This window comes from Protopterus annectens, chromosome 7.part0 (assembly GCF_019279795.1).
Source record: "Protopterus annectens isolate FY-2018-M chromosome 7.part0, PAN1.0, whole genome shotgun sequence".
NCBI lineage: Eukaryota > Metazoa > Chordata > Ceratodontiformes > Protopteridae > Protopterus > Protopterus annectens.
The window spans coordinates 15836058-15856241 of NC_056739.1; the positions used below are offsets into that span (position 1 = coordinate 15836058).

Below are 20184 nucleotides of genomic sequence, written 5' to 3' on the forward strand. Positions count from 1 at the left end.
TGATACCAGTGTTACTTAACAGACAGACTCATGTTGCCACATGGCAGTACCTAAAGCACTATAAGGCTATCTCTAGCTTTTGCTGAGGAGAAGGACAGCTACAGAAAAATATCTGAATCAAAACATCTTTACTGATGAGTAGATTCACTGTTTCATTTGTCAAGATTACAAACTACTGACCTTCAGGAAGCTTGATTGCCATAACCCAGTGTCGAAATTTTGTACTTCGCATGTACACAGACACAAATATTTATGCTTTATTTATTCTGTAAATTACATAATTTTTGCCAGGTGTCCTGATGCTATATGTAATGATATTAAAATTGATGCCATTACTACTGCACCAGGTATACATTTCCATTGACTATCACGGAGAACTTCAATACCTTTTATTAAAGTACATATGTTACCTAATATAGCATCAATATATTTGGTTAGAAGGAGCCTATTTACCACTTTTATATCTGAGAACAGTCCAAGGAGAAACATTCCTAGTAGAGAGCTCTGTGGGACATTACAGTAAACCCCCACGAAGGCAGATATGTACTCCCTAATTTTGACAATGTGTCCTGTTGTTTAATAAGATGTTTCCTCCCTGCCACACACCGACTGACAAGTCTCTCCCCATGATTGCTCCACTGACATATTCATTCCCCTTGGAGCAAGAGCCTACAGCTTACTCATTCACCTCCTCTGTGTAAGTTGAGTACCATAAGTGGTGAAGTTGTTTTCAGCTTAGCCCTACCATCTTCCCTGTACATACCCAGTGACACCTCTGTGGTTGGGAATGTAGTTAGTATTGTTTGAGTCTGTCACCTGTTTATGTGAGTGATGCAACCCACAGATGCTCTACTCCCTTGAGGTTAATGTGTCTTTTGATTTTCCATTCTCAGGCAAAAATGTATCCTTCCTTTCCCACCAATAGAAATAATGAGCAGGGCTTAGCTCCTTCATCCTTCTCCTACTGCTACGTTGGCTCTCCCAGTGGCAGGACTGTAAAGGGATCTCAAGTCATATGGGTCATAGTCAGGGCTCTAATCCTCTATGGTAGAGCACCAACTTGCTTAATCACCAGTTTACCCTCATCTCCTCAGTTAAATTAAAACAAAACCAATAAAAAGATTCCTCGATCTCAGAAGACATAGAAACGCATTCCCTAAGTAACTGTTTTTTAGAGGGAGGTTGTAAGTCTCCTGCACCTGAACTAATGTATACTAACTCCATGGCTGCACAGCAGCAGGGAAAGTTGAACTCTCCATTAATATGCACAAATGTCTCACAAAAAAGTACAGTTGTATTAAGTTTCACTTACCTGTAACAGTAGATGTTCGTAAACATAATGTCTTACTGGCATATGGGTAGAAGTGCTCTATTACCCTCGCTCTGGCAATTTCTATAAGCTTCAGCTTCTTCCACCTACTGCGAGAAAGCTGCAAGAGCAAGATGGTCCTTCACAGTCACTGACAACAGCATTCAGTTTTTTTTCCTAGGATCCAAGGAAAGAGCAAATGGAAAACGCAAGATTTGCAAACACCTACTGGTCCAACAAAAGCCAAGCCACATGCACACGCGCGTGCACACACACACACACACACACACACACACACACACACACACACACACACACACACACACACACACACACATACACACACACACACACACACACACACACACACGCATGCACCCACACACACATATGCTTGCACACACAGACACACACACTTACTCACACACGAAAAGCTGCTAAATAAAAAAACAGCAGCAACCTCCAACCAGAAACAATGGATATTCAACTAAAGGGGGATGGTGGGAGGGTACTGCCAGTGAGGCAGTGCATTCTTATGAACATCTACTGTTACAGATAAGTGAAACTTACTGAACTGTACTATGTTCAACAAGCACACTGCCTTACTGGCATAGAGGTAGATTCCCAAAGCTTACTGAACCTGAGAGAATGAAGGATAAGAGTCCAGGAACCCCTGGAGAATGGCCCTAATGAAGCCTGCTCTGGATCTAGAAAAGGCATCCAAGTCTGTAGTACTTCATACAAGTATGGACCAAGGACCAAGTTGCTACCTCTAGAATAGTTCTAGAGTCCACCCCTTTCCATAATGTTAATGAAGAGGAAAAGGCCCTAGAGGAATGTACCTCTACCTTGCCCAGATTCTCCTTGCTATGGTGGTAGCAACAAAAAAACAATATCAAAGGACAAACAACTTGCAATGGTTTGCTCAGAGACAGGTTGGCCTCTCAATGCCCTATATAAGGAAGTAAAGAGCCTTTCAGCCTTCTTAAGGGGATTTGTTTTGTTAAGGTAGGATGTGAAAAGCCAAAGCACATCTAAGGAATGAAGAATCCTCAATCTCTAATTCTAGGGTTTTAGCAGAACCTAGGGAGAAATATATACTGGTTGAGATCGCATTCTTAAACCACTCACAGCATTTAAGAAGGATTAGTGCATACCACAACACTATACCTATAGAAATCAGGAAAGGATGACCCACTATGAGAGCTGCAGCTCAGAAACTAGCCTTGCAGATGTCAGAGAAATAAGCAAAATAGTTTTCCAGGTTAAGAAGTTAAGATCAGAGTGAGCTGCTAGTTCAAGTGAGGGAAGGGTCATTTTTTATTTATGCATTTATTTTTTAAGAACATGACAGTGATCCCACAAGGGAGAAATATGTTAGCGAGGGGTTATCATATGCAATACTCCTTTCTTAAACTGTTTTACCAAAAAAGAAGATGACTAAGAAGGTGGATCCATAGGCAGACACACACATATACATGCTAAGATATCCTGAAGAAGCTCATACCAAATTTCAAGACCAGAGGGAAATTAACCACCATGAACCACTGTTTCCATTTAGGCACCGTCCAGAAAACCTCATTCACTATCAAAACATAAGATTTTCTAGTATCAGGGTTTCTGTCCTCCTTTAACACCTACTGTACATCCTCAAAAAGCAAAAGGCAGATGCTTAAACAGAGTCAAGATTGAATCACCTAGGTTTGTCAACTGATGCTTATCCAAATCGGGGTGCACCATTCATCATTGAGACTGTGAGAGCAGATCCAAATTTGTGAGGAAGCCTTTGGTAATTGCCCTTGGTCAATACCATTAAAAGGGTGAACCAAGACTGTCTAGGCCAAAAGGGAGTCACCACAATGAATTTTGACATTTCTTAATGAACCTTCAGAACTACCCTTGAGAATCAGTGGAAAAGGTGGAACACATACAGAAACATCCCATCAAGGGAAATGAGAATGCATCTGACCCCAAGCATGGCTGCAAGGATATCTGGAACAGAACATCAAAAGCTGTCTGTTTTGAAAAGAGACAAACAGCTCTATCTGAGGCATGCCTCACATCTGGACTACATTCTGGACTACCACTGCCTTGAATTTTCACTCATACAGGTTTGCCAAAGATGTGCAAGTCTGTCTGCCAGAATAAATTGCTTTGACAGGAAGAAAGAGGCCTGAAGAGTCTGAGAATATAAAGAAGCCAGCTCCCTAGACAAAACATCCCAGCTGGCACAAAAAATGCCACCTCATATTTCTAAGAATGTTGAGGTATCACATGGCTGAAGTGAACTCTGAAACCACCACAGAAGAACCTAGGTGGTGAGGAATTTTCAAGACAAGAACCACCGCTTATAACTTCTGATAAATATATATTTCCATACATCATGGGGTTCCCAAGTGACTAGCACTTGCATCCCCATTGACACCATTCCCCAAATGAAAGACACATTTATCAGTATAGATTAAACAGGCCACAGACAGGATACAGGAAGTATCAGAAAAAAATACTTAACTGTTTTGTCTACCACTAAAACACTTGTCTGAAGAAACGCATCGCCAACCACTGGGATTCCAGGGAAGAAACTGCTGGGTCTGACAATTTCAGACATGGTATAGAATTTTCCTCATGAAAAGATGGGCCCTTGGTAATGAGAATCAATGACACAATCAATCCAAGAATTATTATGGATTCTATGCATGGATAATTTTCCACCTGGAGAAGACAAAAAAACACCATGTGGTAAGACATGATTTTGTCTTCAGAAAGAAAGGCCATTATTATGCAAGTGTCAATTAAGCAACCTATAAAGATCAGTCATTATGAACATGCCAAACATGACTTCTGGAGGCTCAACTTGAACTCTAGCTAGGGGAGGAAGGATGAGGCCTTCTCTAGAGCTTCCAAGCACCTGAAAAACCTACTCTGCAAAAATTTATGCATCTTCTAAGTTCAGGGAGAAAAAACACAAATGGCCAGAGTTTGACAGTGGAGTGCAATCTGGAGAAGGAAGTTAGAAACACCCATAGTGCAATGGAAAGCCCAATGGACAAACATAAGCCTGATAATGCAGACCAGACACCTCAAATTTTAGAAAAAGCATGGGACCAACACCAACCTCCACAACAGCTGATTAGCAGAGAAGGAGAAATATTGGGATGGTGAGTTCTCAATCTTTCCAAACAAAGGAATGTGTAAAATACTCTGGCAACTAGTATTTGTGAAACAACAGGAGGGAATAACAGATCATGCAGGTGAGAAGGTGCCCCCTAGAACAGAGGTGAGTTAAGTTAACACTGCTACCTGAAACACCTGCCAACATGGTGCAGCACCCAGTTGTCAGGAACCAATGATGGCTAGGCAGTCTTGCTGAAAGCTAGATATAGAGATGGGGCACACTGTGGGGGGACTTGAGAAAGACAGGTGTCACATATCGGTATATTCACAAGAGAAAAGTGGAGGTTATCCCTTTATGGCAAAATAACTCTTTTTGTTGGGCTTGGCAGAGGACAAATCCTGACATTAACCTGAAGTACACTGGTTAGTTTGGCTGGGACCTCTGGCTGGCAACCTGTCAAAAATAACCTTGCTTATAGGAGGAAAACTAGAGAAAATGAAACATTTTCAACAGTCTTACCTCCACTCTCTTCTATTGCCACAATCATACTCAAAGTGTTGCATTCATAAACTTGGGTATCTACTCATCAGACTTACCTTGCACCTCAAAAGGTTGTTTCTCCCATACCTTAAGCAGGCACTGGAACAGCCCCAGAGGATGTGACAGACTCTCATGTAATGTACAGTTGTAGTACCATACCCCACACCAGGGGAATTGGAGGTAAAAGGAGAGTGGTCCAAATAGCCTGCCCATGGCTAATGCTACTTGGAGTCATAAGCAGTAAGCTGAGGCATATCTTATGATTTATTAGTATGAGTCTGAGGTACATAATGGCTAAGTGGTGGTGGTGGTGGGGTACCATATCAGAGTCCATCAAATCAGGGGACACATTTCTAGCCAGATCAATACCAAATACTGACTGCACAGTCAAGCCCATTATCTAAATGTACAAAACCCACTAGTTTCTCTTAAATAATAAACTGAATTCTATTTCTACAGGGATACAATTCTGAATACTGCTCTAAGCAAAATGATAACAGTTCCAGTAATCCAACATCAAGCACTAACTTATGTCCTAAAGGACCCCAAAAAATGAAATAAAATCTATAAACAATAACAACTGTATAAAATTGTCTTAGACAAGGAATTAAGACTAAACTTAATAAAAATTCCTGCCAGTAATGTTCCATAAACAAAATTGTGCCAATGCATTTCCCAAAGGACTGCAAATTTAAGAAATAAAGGCTAGAACTAGCCTCAAAATAAAAGCCAGCCTAAAATACTGTTAGGAAAAGAATTAAATATAAACTTAATAAAACTTCCTGTCAGAAAGGCTTCAGAAACAAGATGGCACCAAGATTGTGACTTATACAAAAAAATTGTTTAAAATGTCATTGATCTACACCATTCACTTATATACATAAAGATATGAACGAACAACTGTAAAACCAATTGTTTTCCTGCAAAAATATTCAAAATAATGTTTTAAATCAGCAGAAATAGCCAAGATTCACATGCAATTATGACATCATGAGGCAATAACAGAACATTACTGAAACTTTCCCAGTACAAAATTCTGTCAAGTATTCCCCAAATACCATAAAACACAAAAGGTTATCAGGCCTTGAAAACTAGTATTTGGATTAATATAAACATTATAAACCAATAGTGTGCTCAGAAAATAAAGTACTGCGAAGCTGAACTTTTTTTTTTTTTAAGAAACACACAAGCAAGCAATACAGTACTATTAATAGAAAAGACAGAGGTAGAAAAAATAACCCAAAGGGTTTCTTATCTGAGCTCAGGAGATCACAGCTGCCAGAAGGGGATAGATAAGTCTTCATAGAGAGACTTCTCTTACAAAGGCACTAGAAAAAGTTGAGAGCTGTTATTTGTGACTGTGAAGGGCTTTCCTGTTCTGGCAGCTGAGTGGTCCTTCACAGCCAAAAACACCCACGGGGAGGAACCTGAAGATTTGAGAGACTGCCAGAGGGAGAGTAGAAGGGCACTACTATCCATATGCCAGTAAGGCAGTGTGTTTGTTGAACATCAGAACTCTGCATCTTTCTAACGTAGACAAACTAGTGCATGATCTGTAGGGAAGACATTTGACCCATTAAATTACATAAAGATTGACATTTAATGCTTTTAGTTTTTGAGACGGTTTGCAGTATGGAATAATATTAAAAGCCTTAATAAGGTCAAAATAAGCAGTAAGCACTGACAGTCTCTCATCAAGTGCCGCTGCTACCTCTTCAAACAATGCTACAGGGTTCAAAAGGCAACATCTCCCACTAACACACCTAAAGTAAATCCAGATGATAGGATTTACTGCTTTAATGATCTGGAAAAGTAAGATACTCTCTGTAGGTGATAATGCGGTACACAGTGATTCATCTCATTATTTAAACACATTAGCATTTCAGCATACTTGCAACCTCACATACAAAAACAAATGACCATTGCAATGATATCTATAACTGGACCATTCCCACTGCTCAGACTAGCCTGCGTATATAGCTCATGATGGGCGATATGTGCTGGAGTCTATTCCATGGCTCCAGCAAAAGATCACTTACTCATTCTTAAATTACAGCAAATATTGCCGTTGGGGGTGCCCATCATGGACTGAATACATATTTAAGTAACAAATGTCTATTAAATTTGAATATATATATATATATATATATATATATACGTTTAACAAACCTTAAGATTGGAATGGACAGCATTTGTAGCTTCCAGTTCATTTTTTAATTTTCTGGTTTCTTCTTTTTCATGCATTATCTGCTCTTCCATATGCTTCCCAAACTTTGTTGCATTCATCTAGAAGAAAGAGAAAAAGTACCGTTGTGTAAAATCTTACCATAATGGTAGATGTCCTTGCCTTCATTGCTGCAGTATTCATTACTGATGGGATTCCCTGCCATGAAGCCCATTGTCCGGCCAGTCTACTAAAGTCTACCACTGCTTTAAGGTACGCTGAACATCACCTACACACTCCTCACATAGCACAGGGTATAAAGGTGACTTTCAGGCATACCATCCTCAGAACTGATTACCCCAACAGGAACAGCAGTCCAAGGAAAATGAAAGAGAAGCTGCACATCCAGGAAAGAAAAAAGACTTGGAGGATGGAGGGAGGGAGTGAATACTGCAGCGATGAAGGCAACGACATCTACCGTTATGGTGAGATTTTACACAACTGTACTATGTCCTTACTTTCACTGCTGCAGTATTCATTACTGATGAGAGTGTGCCAAAGCTGAAGAAGAAACTTGGGAGGAGGAAGCAGCAGTAGAGCCTTCTAAGAAGCCATGAAGAATGGCATTAGCAAAACCAACTCTAGCTTTGGAGATACCATCCAACATGTAATGTTTGGTAAAGGTATGCACAAAAGTCCAGGTAGCTGCTTCAAGAATAGAATCCTTGAAAAAAGCAGCAGAAGAAGCCACAGCTCTAGTAGAATGAGCCTTTACAGAAGAAGGAAGCCTCTTACCATGAAAAGTGTAACAAAAAGAAATAGCCATTGACATCCAAGTAGAAATAGTTTGCTTGGAAAATTCTAATCCTAAAGACCTAGGATGAAAGGAAACAAACAACTGATCAGATTTTCTGATAGCTTTAATCTTATCCAAATAAAATCTGAGCTGTCTATGCACGTCTAAGGTATGCAGCACCCTCTCACTATCAGATTGCAGACAGGGAAAAAAGTAGGCAAATTAATAGACTGATTAAGTGACAACTTATTAACCACCTTGGGCATAAAAGAATGATTAGTACATAAGGACACCCTGTCCTCATGAAATATCAAAAAAGGTGGACAAGCTATAAGGGCTTGCAATTCAGACACCTGTCTGGCAGAAGTAAGAGCTAACAAAAGAACTGTCTTCCAAGAAAAATATTGCAAGGAAGCTGAAACAGCAGGCTCAAAAGGAGCCCGAGTCAATTTCTCCAGAACAAAATTAAGATCCCAGGGAGGAGGAGCAGGCTTCCTAGGATGTCTAATATTAAGGATGCCTTTAAAAAATTGCTTAGCCTCAAATGTAGAAGCTCACGAGGGAGTTAAAGGCAGACACGCAGAAAGCTGATAACTGGGCCTTAATAGAAAAATAGGCCAAACCATTATTGAGCAACTCATACAAATAAGAGAAAACCAAAGGAACATCCACAGTAAGTGGGGCCAGGTCACGAGAAAGACACCAAATAGAAAACCTCTTCCATTTACATAAGTAGGATTTCCTAGTAGTAAGTTTCCTGGCCTCCTGCAGGACATGCAGCACATCCTCAGACAAAAGGTGTCTATGAGAGATCAAAACCCTATCGCCCACAGTGTCAGCTGAAGTATGGACAGGTGGGGATGAATGAGAGATCCTTTTGTTTGTGTGAGTAGATCCACCCTGTGAGGTAACTTGTGATGATTGCCCTTGGCTAAATGCAGAAGCAGAGGGAACCAATGCTGTCACAGCCAAAAGGGAGTCACCAACAAGAGTTTGAGAGCATCCTGTTGAATCTTGAACAGGACTGAGCATCCTGTTGAATCTTGAACAGGACTCTCGAAATGAGAGGAAGGGAAGGGAATGCATAAAGAAACATCCCCTTCTAAGAAAATGAGAGGGTGTCCACCTTCCATACCAGAGGACCTTGGACTCTGACACAAAACAGAGGAAGTTGTCTGTTCTGAGGGGAGGCAAAGAGATCTACTTGAGGAATATCCCACTGGTGAACAATGTATAGAAACACATCCCTGTGAAGTATTGATTCATGGACTGATTGAAGGACCTGCTCAGTGTGTCTGCCACAATGTTTTGATCTGGAGAAATATAAACTGCCTGAAGAGTCACTTGATACTTTGCAGCCAGATCCCATACTAGAAGTGCCAGCCAGCAAAGAAGGTAAGATCTTGTTCTCCCGTTTGTTGATATACCACATAATTGTGGTATTGTCCGTGAATATCTTCAGAGGCCCCGGACAGAAAAAAAGGATGAAAGGCCTGAAGAGCCAGCATAAGAGCTCCCATCTCTTTGATGTTGATGTGCTCCTTCTGTTGATAAGGCAACCACACTCCATGAACCTTCAGGGAGCCAAACATTGTTCTCCATCCGATATCTGAAGCATCTATGAACAGATCCTGAGAGGAAAGAGGAGGATGAAAAGGGAGCCCTGGAATCACAGGCAACTGCTGATTCCACCACAGAAGTTCTTTCTTGAGACAAGAGAGAAGAGGAACTCTATAAAGTCTACAGGATGTGCATGTTGAAACAACATCAACTTCAGAAACCACTGGAACTTCCTCATGTGAAGTTTGGACAGAAGAAGCATCAGAATGGTGGAAGCCATGAACCACAGAGCTCTAAGAAACTCCCTGGTTGTAATGGAGGCCAGGGTAAGGAGAGTTTTAAAGTAAGAAATGAGACTTTGGAGGAGGCAAGCATGTCAGCATTGGCACCATCTAAATCCAGATATACATGATCCTGAGAAGGAGTCAGGGAAACATTTTGAAGTTTATTGTGAACCCCACATGGCAGTTTTTATGGAGAATCTGTCTCCCACACTGGCATTTACCCTTCCTGGATGACATTAACCCTCCAAACAGCACAAAAAATGAAGAAAACAAAACAAAACAAAAAAACAAAGCAACTGGGTACTTATCTGCAATGGTGAGGACTTCGGCAAACAGGAGAAATCACTGCAATGTCAATAAACAGAAAAACACAGCAAAAAATGGATGGAGGCAAACAGGCCGACAGTTAAAACAGCTTTTGGATTGGTGGCAAAGAAGTTCTGAGGATGGTACGCCTAAACATGACCTTTATACCCTATGCTATGTGAGGAGTGTGTAGGTGACGTTCAGCGTACCTTAAAGCAATGGTAGACTGGCCAGACGATGGGCTTCATGGCAGGGAATCCCATCAGTAAAGAATACTGCAATGGTTAATGTAAGGACATTACTAGTTCCACCAATGTCTATTTTTTATAAAGGCTTTCTGAGTTGCTTTACATTACCATTGGACACTGGGACATAAAGAAAGCTAAAAATTATAGACAAGTACTGGATCACATGGACATACAGTCTGCTAAGCTTAACTATCAGTCTACGTTCACTAAAAGCAACTTACACATTAAGCATTCTCAGATTATTACAGACTCTGTGTTGCAATTTTAATTATTTCCTTGTTTCAGTGATGCCCAACTGCTCAAAGACTATTTAAGCAAAATGAGATAATCAACTGCAGGCTCTGAAAGTTTTAAAATAACTTTCTTAGGTTGTGTGGACAATCTTGGAATCTTGGAATTAATTATAAGGGTTAAAGGAAAGAAAACAAAACTTTGAATCCTCTATTCAAGCAGCTGGATGCAGTCAATCAGACAAGGCAATCATAAATCTATTCAGTGGTAACCTATCCTTTCTAATAGGATTAGCAGAGTGCTGCAACTGTGTGAAATGCTTTAAAGAAACAGCATCATGACAGTGTCTTTCTTCAGGGTCGAAGGTTTCTGCATTACAGTACACATACAGAATGCTACCTAAGAAGGGTAAAAAAAAATGAAAGTTATATACTCACCATAACAGATTGCATTGTCTGCTTCTGTCTTTCCTCAAAGTATAGGTCCTTGGATCCGAGAAGCTTATGACTTCAGCCACTCTCAAGATTTGGATCTAGTTCTCAGGCTGTTCTCTTTACTTATAACTCCCTTGTGACTAAAGAGCTACCTCAGATTGAGTTTGCCCATCTAGAAATAGAGAGAAAAACAATGTCTAAAGGAAAAGGAAGAAACTAGCTGATATATGTGATCTTGAAAGCGGACATCTGTGCACCAAGGCCATATCAGCCAGACCAGTCCAGGAGTCAAAGTAGAAATTAGAAGATTACATATGGAAGGGAGAAGGTGGGTGGGAAGTTGATGAGGGACAGAAGCAGAAAACATAGATTACTCTACTTCCAAGATGGCTGCACAGTGAGTAATAGCTTATTTCTAGTAATAGCTTATTTCTAGCTCTTCCAGTGTGAAAACAGAAACCCAGCAAAGAAGGCTAGTAGACCTGTGTTTATGGGTACATTTCAGTAACAGGCTAGTAAATGCACCGCCTGGATACCAGGAATAAAGAAATACAGAAGACCTGGAAAAAAAATCAGCTACAAAAAAGTGAGAAAGAAACACTGACTGGGGAAAATTCTGCAGCTGTTCAGCAAAAAGCAATGCAATCTTCAGACATGACTTCCAGTAACCTACAGGAAGATGTACAACTGCATACAGACCTGGTTAAAATAAACAAAACACTGATGGAGTATATCAACACAAACAACAAAAGGCTGAAAAAAATAGAAGAAGCTTTAAGCAGATATTCAGATGAGATGATAAACCTGCAAAAATCAGAGATCGCAATAAAGAAAAGGCAGGCTGAATATGACACTGCTCAGGAAGATATGTTTTAAAAAATAACATAATTAAAAGACAAAGCATGCAAGATTTTCAGCTATACCAGAGATGCTGGAAGGAACAGGCTGCATTAATTTTATGAAAGCACAAATAAACAACTGGACTGGTATTCTACAGCAGATGTTGTTAGCTGAAAGGGCATATCATATGTAAGCTCCAAACCTGGCTATAAGAAAGGAACCCAGACCTTTAATACTACAGATGCAGTCCTACCAGCAGGAGGAGTAAATTCTGACAAAACTATGGCAGACAGTCTAGTATATTCCCCTGCAAGTACAGCAGTGCACGTATTAAAGGAACAGTAATGCAAAAATACAAAAGCCAGCACAAAGGTGTAACTTCATTAAAAAGTTAACACATACAGACTGGTTTTGACATATATAAAAAGCCTTCCTCAGTGTAACTGAAAAAGAAGACAAGCACTCCTTATATACACACACATGCATATTTAACAAAGATCATTCATTGGCTGCTCACAATTGCTCATTCAATCCAGGGTGAACCAAACCCCCTAGTTTAATTATCCATCTTTTTTCTTTATTATTAAGTATATTGTGCCAAAAAATTTTATTAGTTCTGTCTCCCTTAATGATATCAATAACCGTGAATCTGAATGATGCTGAAGGATGAACAACCACATGTTTATATAATGCATTAGTAAGCCTTTTCAATTTAATGTCACTCATGTGCTGACTAATCCTAAACTTCAAGGGCCTGGACATCTGACCCACATAAAAGGCTGAACATGAACAAGTGGCTAAATATATGACCAAATCAAATGAGCAGTTTGCAAAAAATGTATGTCATAAACATGACTAGTACTACGACTGCTGAAAGTTTAGGATTAGTCAGCACATGAGTGACCTTAAATTGAAAAGGCTTACTAATGCATTATATAAACGTGGTTGTTCATCTTTCAGCATCATTCAGATTCACGGTTATTGATATCATTAAGGGGGACAGAACTAATAAAATTGGTTGGCACAATATACTTAATAATAAAGAAAAAAGATGGATAATTAAACTAGGGGGTTTTATTCCCCCTGGATTGAATGAGCAATTGTGAGCAGCCAATGAATGATCTTTGTTACATACGGGTGTGTGTATATAAGGAGTGCTTGTTTTCTTGTTCAGTTACACTGAGGAAGGCTTTTTATATATGCCAAAACCAGTCTGTATGTGTTAACTTTTTAATAAAGTTACACCTTATACACCTTTGTGCTGGCTTTTGTATTTTTGGATTACTGTTCCTTTAAGCCGTGCACTGCTGTACTTGCAGGGGAATATATTCTAGACTGTTGGCTCTCTCATCACTTGCTGTCAGCCATTTTGGTGTACGTGTGGTTATGTGATGCTCTATTGGAGCACTCCTTGTCTGGGACTGCTATAATCCTCTAGTCTATTCTTTATTTATTTATTTCCACTGTTGATATATTAATATTGTGGTTTCTACATGCATTTTGCTATATTCGTTTGGAACTTAGAGTTCGTGGTTTATTGTGGGATGTACATCTGACTCATAGACATACTGCTATCCCTTGGAAGGCACAGCATGTTCGGAACTTCATATAACATCTATGGTTTTGGGACTGTGTGTTCGTATCAAGTTGGAGATTCATGTATCTTTGGGATCACTTTCATGAGGTGCATGTATCATTTCCACCTGGCAAATGCATTTGTTTTTTTTATGGGTCAAGCAACACAGAGATATGCATCTGATTCACGGCCATGGTACTCCTCATTGGAAGCCATAGCGTGCTTAGAATTTCGCACACCATCTTTGGTTTTGTGGCAGGACTGTATGTTCGCATGAAGGTGGCTGTTCGTGCATTTTTGGGATTACTCTCATGAGGTGTATGTAGCAATCGCACCCAGTAAATGTATTTGTTTATCGTTTGGGACTAGGAACATGGAGGCATTTATGTTTTAATATTGATTTATGGGTCTTGCCCTTGAGTGTGTGGGGCTCGTTTCTGCCTGTGCTATTATTTGTCCTCGGGTGGATTAACTATCGAGACATGACTCATGCTGGTTAGAACTATTTGAATCCTTGATATGGGGGGATCATATGACTTTGCATTCCATCGTTTTGTGTTTAGATATTCTTATTTGACACATTCAACTAGCGAAATATATTGCCGACCAGTGACTTTATGAATGGAGGACTTTGGGCCACGACTGGTCAACTAATGTGAAACTTTTTCTGTTGTGAGCTTTGAGACATACCTCTAGACTAGTTCATTTGGACATTTTTTCTATTTAGTATCATTTATAGTTAAGCAAGGTATTATGTGACATTTCATGTTTTATGTATTTCCAGGGTGCGATTTTCAGCATTTGAATTATATCTGTAATAGTTGATATCTGTATGTTATGGGTATATGTTCACAACTTATTCATTAATGTTTGTTCTATTATTATGCTTATGCATGTTTTTTAACTATCTTATGATGTTTGTTCAACCTAATTTTGTATGTATAAGCTCATTGATTGTCTGATGTCATTATCTTGACTCTGGGTATATATGTGTAGTCTGGTTTTGGACATTTGTGCCTAATATACATACACTTCATTAGCGACTGGGGATTACTAGGAAACACAGTCCATTTATATAATATAATACCATACATTAGGAGACCCAAACAACAGTAACAAGAAGTTATGTACTCACCATAACGTTCGATGTATGTAGCCCATCTCGCCTCACATTCTTACCCATGGGTTAGGAGCCGAACATCGGCTCCGACTCGGCCAAACTTTTCTAGCTCGAAGTCTTCTATTGGCTGGGCTAAGAAGGTATCCCATGCTGCACTGCTCCATATCCCCAGATCTAGTTTGCTGCGAACACCACACTCACATCTTATGCATAACAACATCCAAGTAAAGAAGAATAAACCAAAGGTGAAGGGAGCTCCAAAAACCAGACCTAACCTCCAGATCATCCAGGAAGGGGGAAAGTGGGAGGGTAAGTAAGAATGTGAGGCGAGATGGACTACATACATCGAACGTTATGGTGAGTACATAACTTCTTGATGTTATGTAGTCCAATCTTGCCTGCATTCTTACCCGAGGGACAGCGTTCCCAGCACCAACATCCTGGGAGGCTCAGAGGAAGATACCCCTGAGTACTGTGGAACCAAAGGAAGACATGCCCCTAGATACCACGTCCAGCTTGTAATGAGTAACAAAGGTGTGAGGAGAAGCCCAGGTAGCTGCAGCACAAATATCATCCATAGACAATCTAACCTGATAGGCTGTAGATGTAGATACAGCCCAAGTAGAGTGAGCCTTGACTGGAAACGGTAGGTCTTTACCCCCTGAGGAATAAGTGAAAGAGATGCAATTAGATATCCATCTGGACATGGTGATTTTGGAGACAGGGGACCCAATTCTGTTTTCCGAAAAGAAGACAAACTGCTGATCAGACTTTCGGAGATCTTTGGTTCTGTGCAGATAGAAACGTAACTGTCTGTGTACATCCAATTGATGAAATTTTAATTCTGCCTTGTCTTGAAAAATGGGGAAAAAACACTGGCAACTCAATAGATTGATTAAGATTAGATATTGACGCCATTTTCGGAAGAAAAGAAGGGTTTGGTCTAAGAGAGACCCTGTCCTTATGAAAGATCAAGTATGGAGGTTTGATAGAGCTTGAATTTCTGAAACGCGTCTGGCTGATGTGATGGCTATTAAGAAGGCAGTTTTCTAGGTCAAGAATTTTAATTCACATGTAGCTGCAGGCTAAAAGGGTGGTGAAGTAAGGGCTTGCAGGACAAAATTTAGATCCCAGGGCATGACTGGTTCTGAGACAGGAGGACGGAGTAACAGAGTGCCCTTCGGGAAAGCCTTACAGAGTCTGTGAGCAATGAGACTAGGCTTATTAGCAACATGAAAATTAGAAATCGCTGCCAATTGAACTTTAATGGTAGCGGACGCTGAGCCCTGCTGGAAAAGCATAGACAAAAACTCCAAAACGGAAGGAATTGGAGCTGTGTAAGGGTCAATTCCTTGGGTATGAGCCCATAGAAAACCTCTTCCATTTGCTGAAATAAATCTTCCTAGTAGAGGGCTTATGAGAGGAAGATAAAATATGAACTACCTCAGGTGAAAAGTGATGAAGCCTAACTAACGATGGAAGTGGAGTAGGCAGGCTGTCAACCGGAGGGTCCGCAGAGAGGGGTGGAACTGTCCCGACATGTGTGTCAGTAAGTCTGGTTGTGGGTCCAGAGTCCAAGGTGTGTCCACAATGTAGGGATGGAGAAAGGGGAACCAGACTTGATGAGGCCAGTGTGGAGCAATTAGAATCATTCTGTTTCCCAAGGATTGCGCTTTCTGAATCACTTTTGATAGCAAGGGAAACAGAGGGAAAGCATAAAGCAGACCAGAGGGTCAATCGTGGACTAGAGCGTCCCTGGGTGACTCCCACTGTGGGGGGATCAGTGTGAAGTAGCTGTTGCATTTGGCATTGAGGGGGCTGGCAAAAAGGTCGCAGCAAGGCTGACCCCATCTGCTGAAGATTCGTTCTGCAACTAGACGATTCAGGGACCACTCGTAAGGCATCAGAACAGCTCTGCTTAGCCTGTCTTCTATCACATTGGACTTCCCCGGAATGTGCGTTACCGCCAGAAACCATTGGGAAGATACTGCCCACTGCCACACTCGCATGGCCTCTCTGCACAGGGGGTATGATCTGGTTCCTTCCTGCTTGTTCAGATACCACACCACTGACATATTGTCCGAGTGTATTGCAATATTCCTGTGAGGTAGAAAGCTCTGAAGTGCCTGTAACGCAAGTAGCACCGCTCTCATCTCTAGGACGTTGATATGCAGATGTATCTCATGATCTTGCCACGTGCCTTGGACTGTACTGCCGAGATAATGACCCCCCCCACCCCATCTGGGAGGCGTCCGTGGTCACTGTGGCAACAGGTGGTGGTGGAACGAAGGGTTTTCCCCTGTCGAGATTGTTGGTGCAAAGCCACCAACTGAGATCCTGTTTGCATCTGTCCGTGAGCAAAATAGGGTGGGAAAGTGGAAGTCTCTGGAGAGACCATTGAGCAAAGAGGCGCCATTGAAGGAGCCTCATGTGCAATCTGCTAGAGAGACTAACATAATTGTTGTTGCCATAGTCCCCAGGAGTTGGAGAACCCATCTTGTCTTTGCTTTCCTCAGGTGCAGCAGGGCGTGTACCTGTTGATGTAAGACTCTGATTCTTTCCTGCAGTAGAAAGGCTCGCATTTGAACGGTGTCAAGCTCTGCACCTATAAAAATGATACGCTGTGAGGGCAACAAGGCAGATTTTTCCCAGTTCAGTGTTATGCCCAATTGTTGACAGAGAGTGATGGTAGCATCCCTGGTTTGGATTAGTAGATGCCTGGTGGGGGCGGTGAGGAGCCAGTCATCCAGATACAGAAACACTTGGAATCCTTGACATCTCAAGTGAGCTGTCACCACCGCCATACACTTGGTGAACACCCTGGGGGCTGTGGTGAGACCAAAGGGCAGGGCTTGAAACTGAAAATGACTGGCTCCCAACAGGAAGCGTAGGTGACTCCTGGATGCCCTGTCCATTTTGATATGGTAGTAAGCATCCTTGAGGTCGATGGAGCACATCCATACTTCTTTTCCCAACAATGGGAGAATTGACTGTAGTGTGACCATACGGAAATTGGACTTTTGTACATAGTTGTTCAGTTGGCTGAGATCTAATATGGGTCTCAGGTCCCCTGTTCTTTGCGGCACCAAAAAGAATCATGAGCAAGTCCCAAATCCGATCTGGTCTGAGGGGACATGTTGAATGACTCCTTTTTCTAGCAGCTTTGAGACCTCTGAAGCTGCGTGATCCCTTTGACTTGGTGGAACGTCCAGGATTTTTCTGACTGAAGGGGGATCTGACGAAAAGGGGATGACATAACCTCCGGAAATTATTCGTAATACCCATTGGTCCTGGGTGAAGCTTTGCCAGGCTTCCGGGTATAACGTTATTTGACCCCCAACTGGCTCTGGAAATGCAGTCGGGCATCCCATCAGGAACGACGGTAGGGAGAGCCACGAAAGGAATCGCAGTCTCCTGAATTGTGAGGGCCCTCTCTGCCTCTAGGGTGGTGTCTCCCTGAATAACCTTCCCCTCCTCTGCCTCTGGAGGGGGGCTCACCTTGTGCACCGGGAAAAAACCTCTGTGATTTTTTGAACCACATCTTCCCACCCCTCTGGGCCTTGGGGTAAGGCCTAGAGGGAAGGAAAAAACAGACCCCCTACAGCAGACAGAGTCTTTCCCTCTTGCTCGCACCTGGTGAGGGTGTCTTTCACCTTGGTTCCGAACGAAGAAGAACCATCAAAGGGGGTGTCAGTAAAAGAAGACTTGAAGGCCTCCGTGAAATGACAAAGGCACATCCAGGCTAGCCTCCTAAGGGTGATTCCTGAGCTTGCTGCCCTACTCACTCCCTCGGCTGAATATGAAATGAGCCACATGGAGGAGTTAACGATGGAATTGAGGGTAGACACCTGGGCGTTAACCGTCTGGGTCACCGCCTCAGGAACGTTACCCGCAAGAGTATCTCCTAACTCCTTGAGGAGATCTCTCTGGAGCCGGGTAAAATGAGACAGGTAGTTCAGCGACCGTAAGTAAAGGTTGCTGACGAGAGGGTACGCTTCCCGTACCGGTCCATGGTCCTAGACTCCTTGTTAGGAGGGACGGAGGAAGAAGTCTCGGCTAATTCCTTCTGAGTGGCCGCCGCCACCACCATGCCATCCACAGGGACTCCTTTGGTCAAAAACTCCTTACCCGGGGGAGCAGACAGAAATTTATTGGGTCTCCTAGGTACGGGTTCCACAGAATCAGGGTTCTCCCACACCCTCCGACAAATTAAATCCAGGAGCTCGTCGAAGGGTGTGGACACCCAGGAGGGCTGAGAGCACCAAAGGCCTTCAGGAAGACCGACTCCTCCTCGGAGGGGGCTTTGGACGGCCAGTCACCTCTATGTTTCAATATCTCCAGGATGTCGGAGAAAGAAACATCGTCAGAGGATGACTTGGGGGGCCCCTCAGATTCCTCGAGGTCAGTATCAGAGGTCAGAGACTCATCCTGGGAGTCTATATGCTTCCTCTTGCACGTTTTCTTTCTAGGGGGCTCCTCAGGCAAAAACTCTGAGGGGCCCTCAGAAACTTGGGGACTACTCGTGGGGGTATCCTTAGGCCTTGGGGCTCCGCTGTCTACAGATAGGTGGTGATCAGAGGCTCTCACCGGAGTTGGTAGGGGACAGAATGACCGACCCACATGATGTGGCTGAAGATCTGGCCAGCACACTCCGCATGGCCTCAAAGGCTGCCCCCCCCCAAGTCCAAGGACCAGTCAGCCTCCGAGACCATGACAGGAGTCGGTGCTCCCCGAGCCGAGGCACCAAGCGGAAGACTAGGAACCGAAAGGTGTCCTGAGGTGTCCCCCTCGGGCTCAACTGAAGAATCCCGAGTCCCGAACCCCGTGGACGGCGCCGACAGGGTCGGAGCTGATGTCGGCACAAATAAGCCCGGAGGGGCCATTGGAACCGACCCAGACACATCACATGGAGCGGAGCATTCCGGCTCCGAAGGCAGAGATGTGCTCGGAGGAATAATCGAAGAAGGTATCAGGATGGGCTCCGGAGCCGACTGGGACGGAGCCGAGAACAATTTAGACAAAACCGGTGACTGAAGGAGCCTCGGCACCACCCTATCAACATCCACATCTGAAAGTGTCCTGGAGGATTTGGAGGGCAGGGAGGGAGATTGGGATCTCCTCTCAGGTGACACTGGTCTAGTACTGGGCGATCGGCTCCAAAGAGGTTCCAATATAATTGGGGCCGACGCCTGTTCCATCAACACCGACACTTCCTGCGGCCCCGAGGACAGTGGAGCCGAGGAGGTCGAAGCTAGTTTCATAACTTTTTCCAGTGGCTCTGAGGAGACTGAAGGAGCCAGAGATCTCTCTGTTGATTTTGCGGATTTTGATTTTGAACTGGAAGCAGAATCCATGGTCTCTTCAAACGAGGGTTTCAAGAGTCCCTTCAGAATTAACTTATTCTTTCTTTCTTGTAGCACCCTGGGACTAAAAGCATGGCAGAAGCTGCAGGACTCCTGCAGGTGGATTGCTCCCATGCTCCCAGACAATAAACGCATACTGAATGTCCATCTGTGATGGACATCTTGTAACCACACTTAAAGCACTTTTTAAAACCTGAAGGTTTGTGCTCCTTGGAATCTTTGGACATCTTGAAAAATAATCACAAGTACCAATACAACGAGCAGCCACTACCTGACTGGAAAAAACAACTACGGTCAC

At 42.6% G+C, this 20184-nt stretch overlaps 1 protein-coding gene across 1 annotated transcript in view; it reads right to left on the minus strand.

The window, feature by feature from the left end:
- LOC122805771 (synaptonemal complex protein 1-like) overlaps positions 1-20184 on the minus strand; it is a 5909626-nt gene that overhangs the window by 4277908 nt on the left and 1611534 nt on the right. Inside the window, exon 6 of the mRNA XM_044076039.1 lies at positions 7134-7250. Within this exon, the coding sequence (XP_043931974.1) occupies positions 7134-7250 (117 nt within the window). The remainder of the gene's footprint in view (positions 1-7133; positions 7251-20184) is intronic.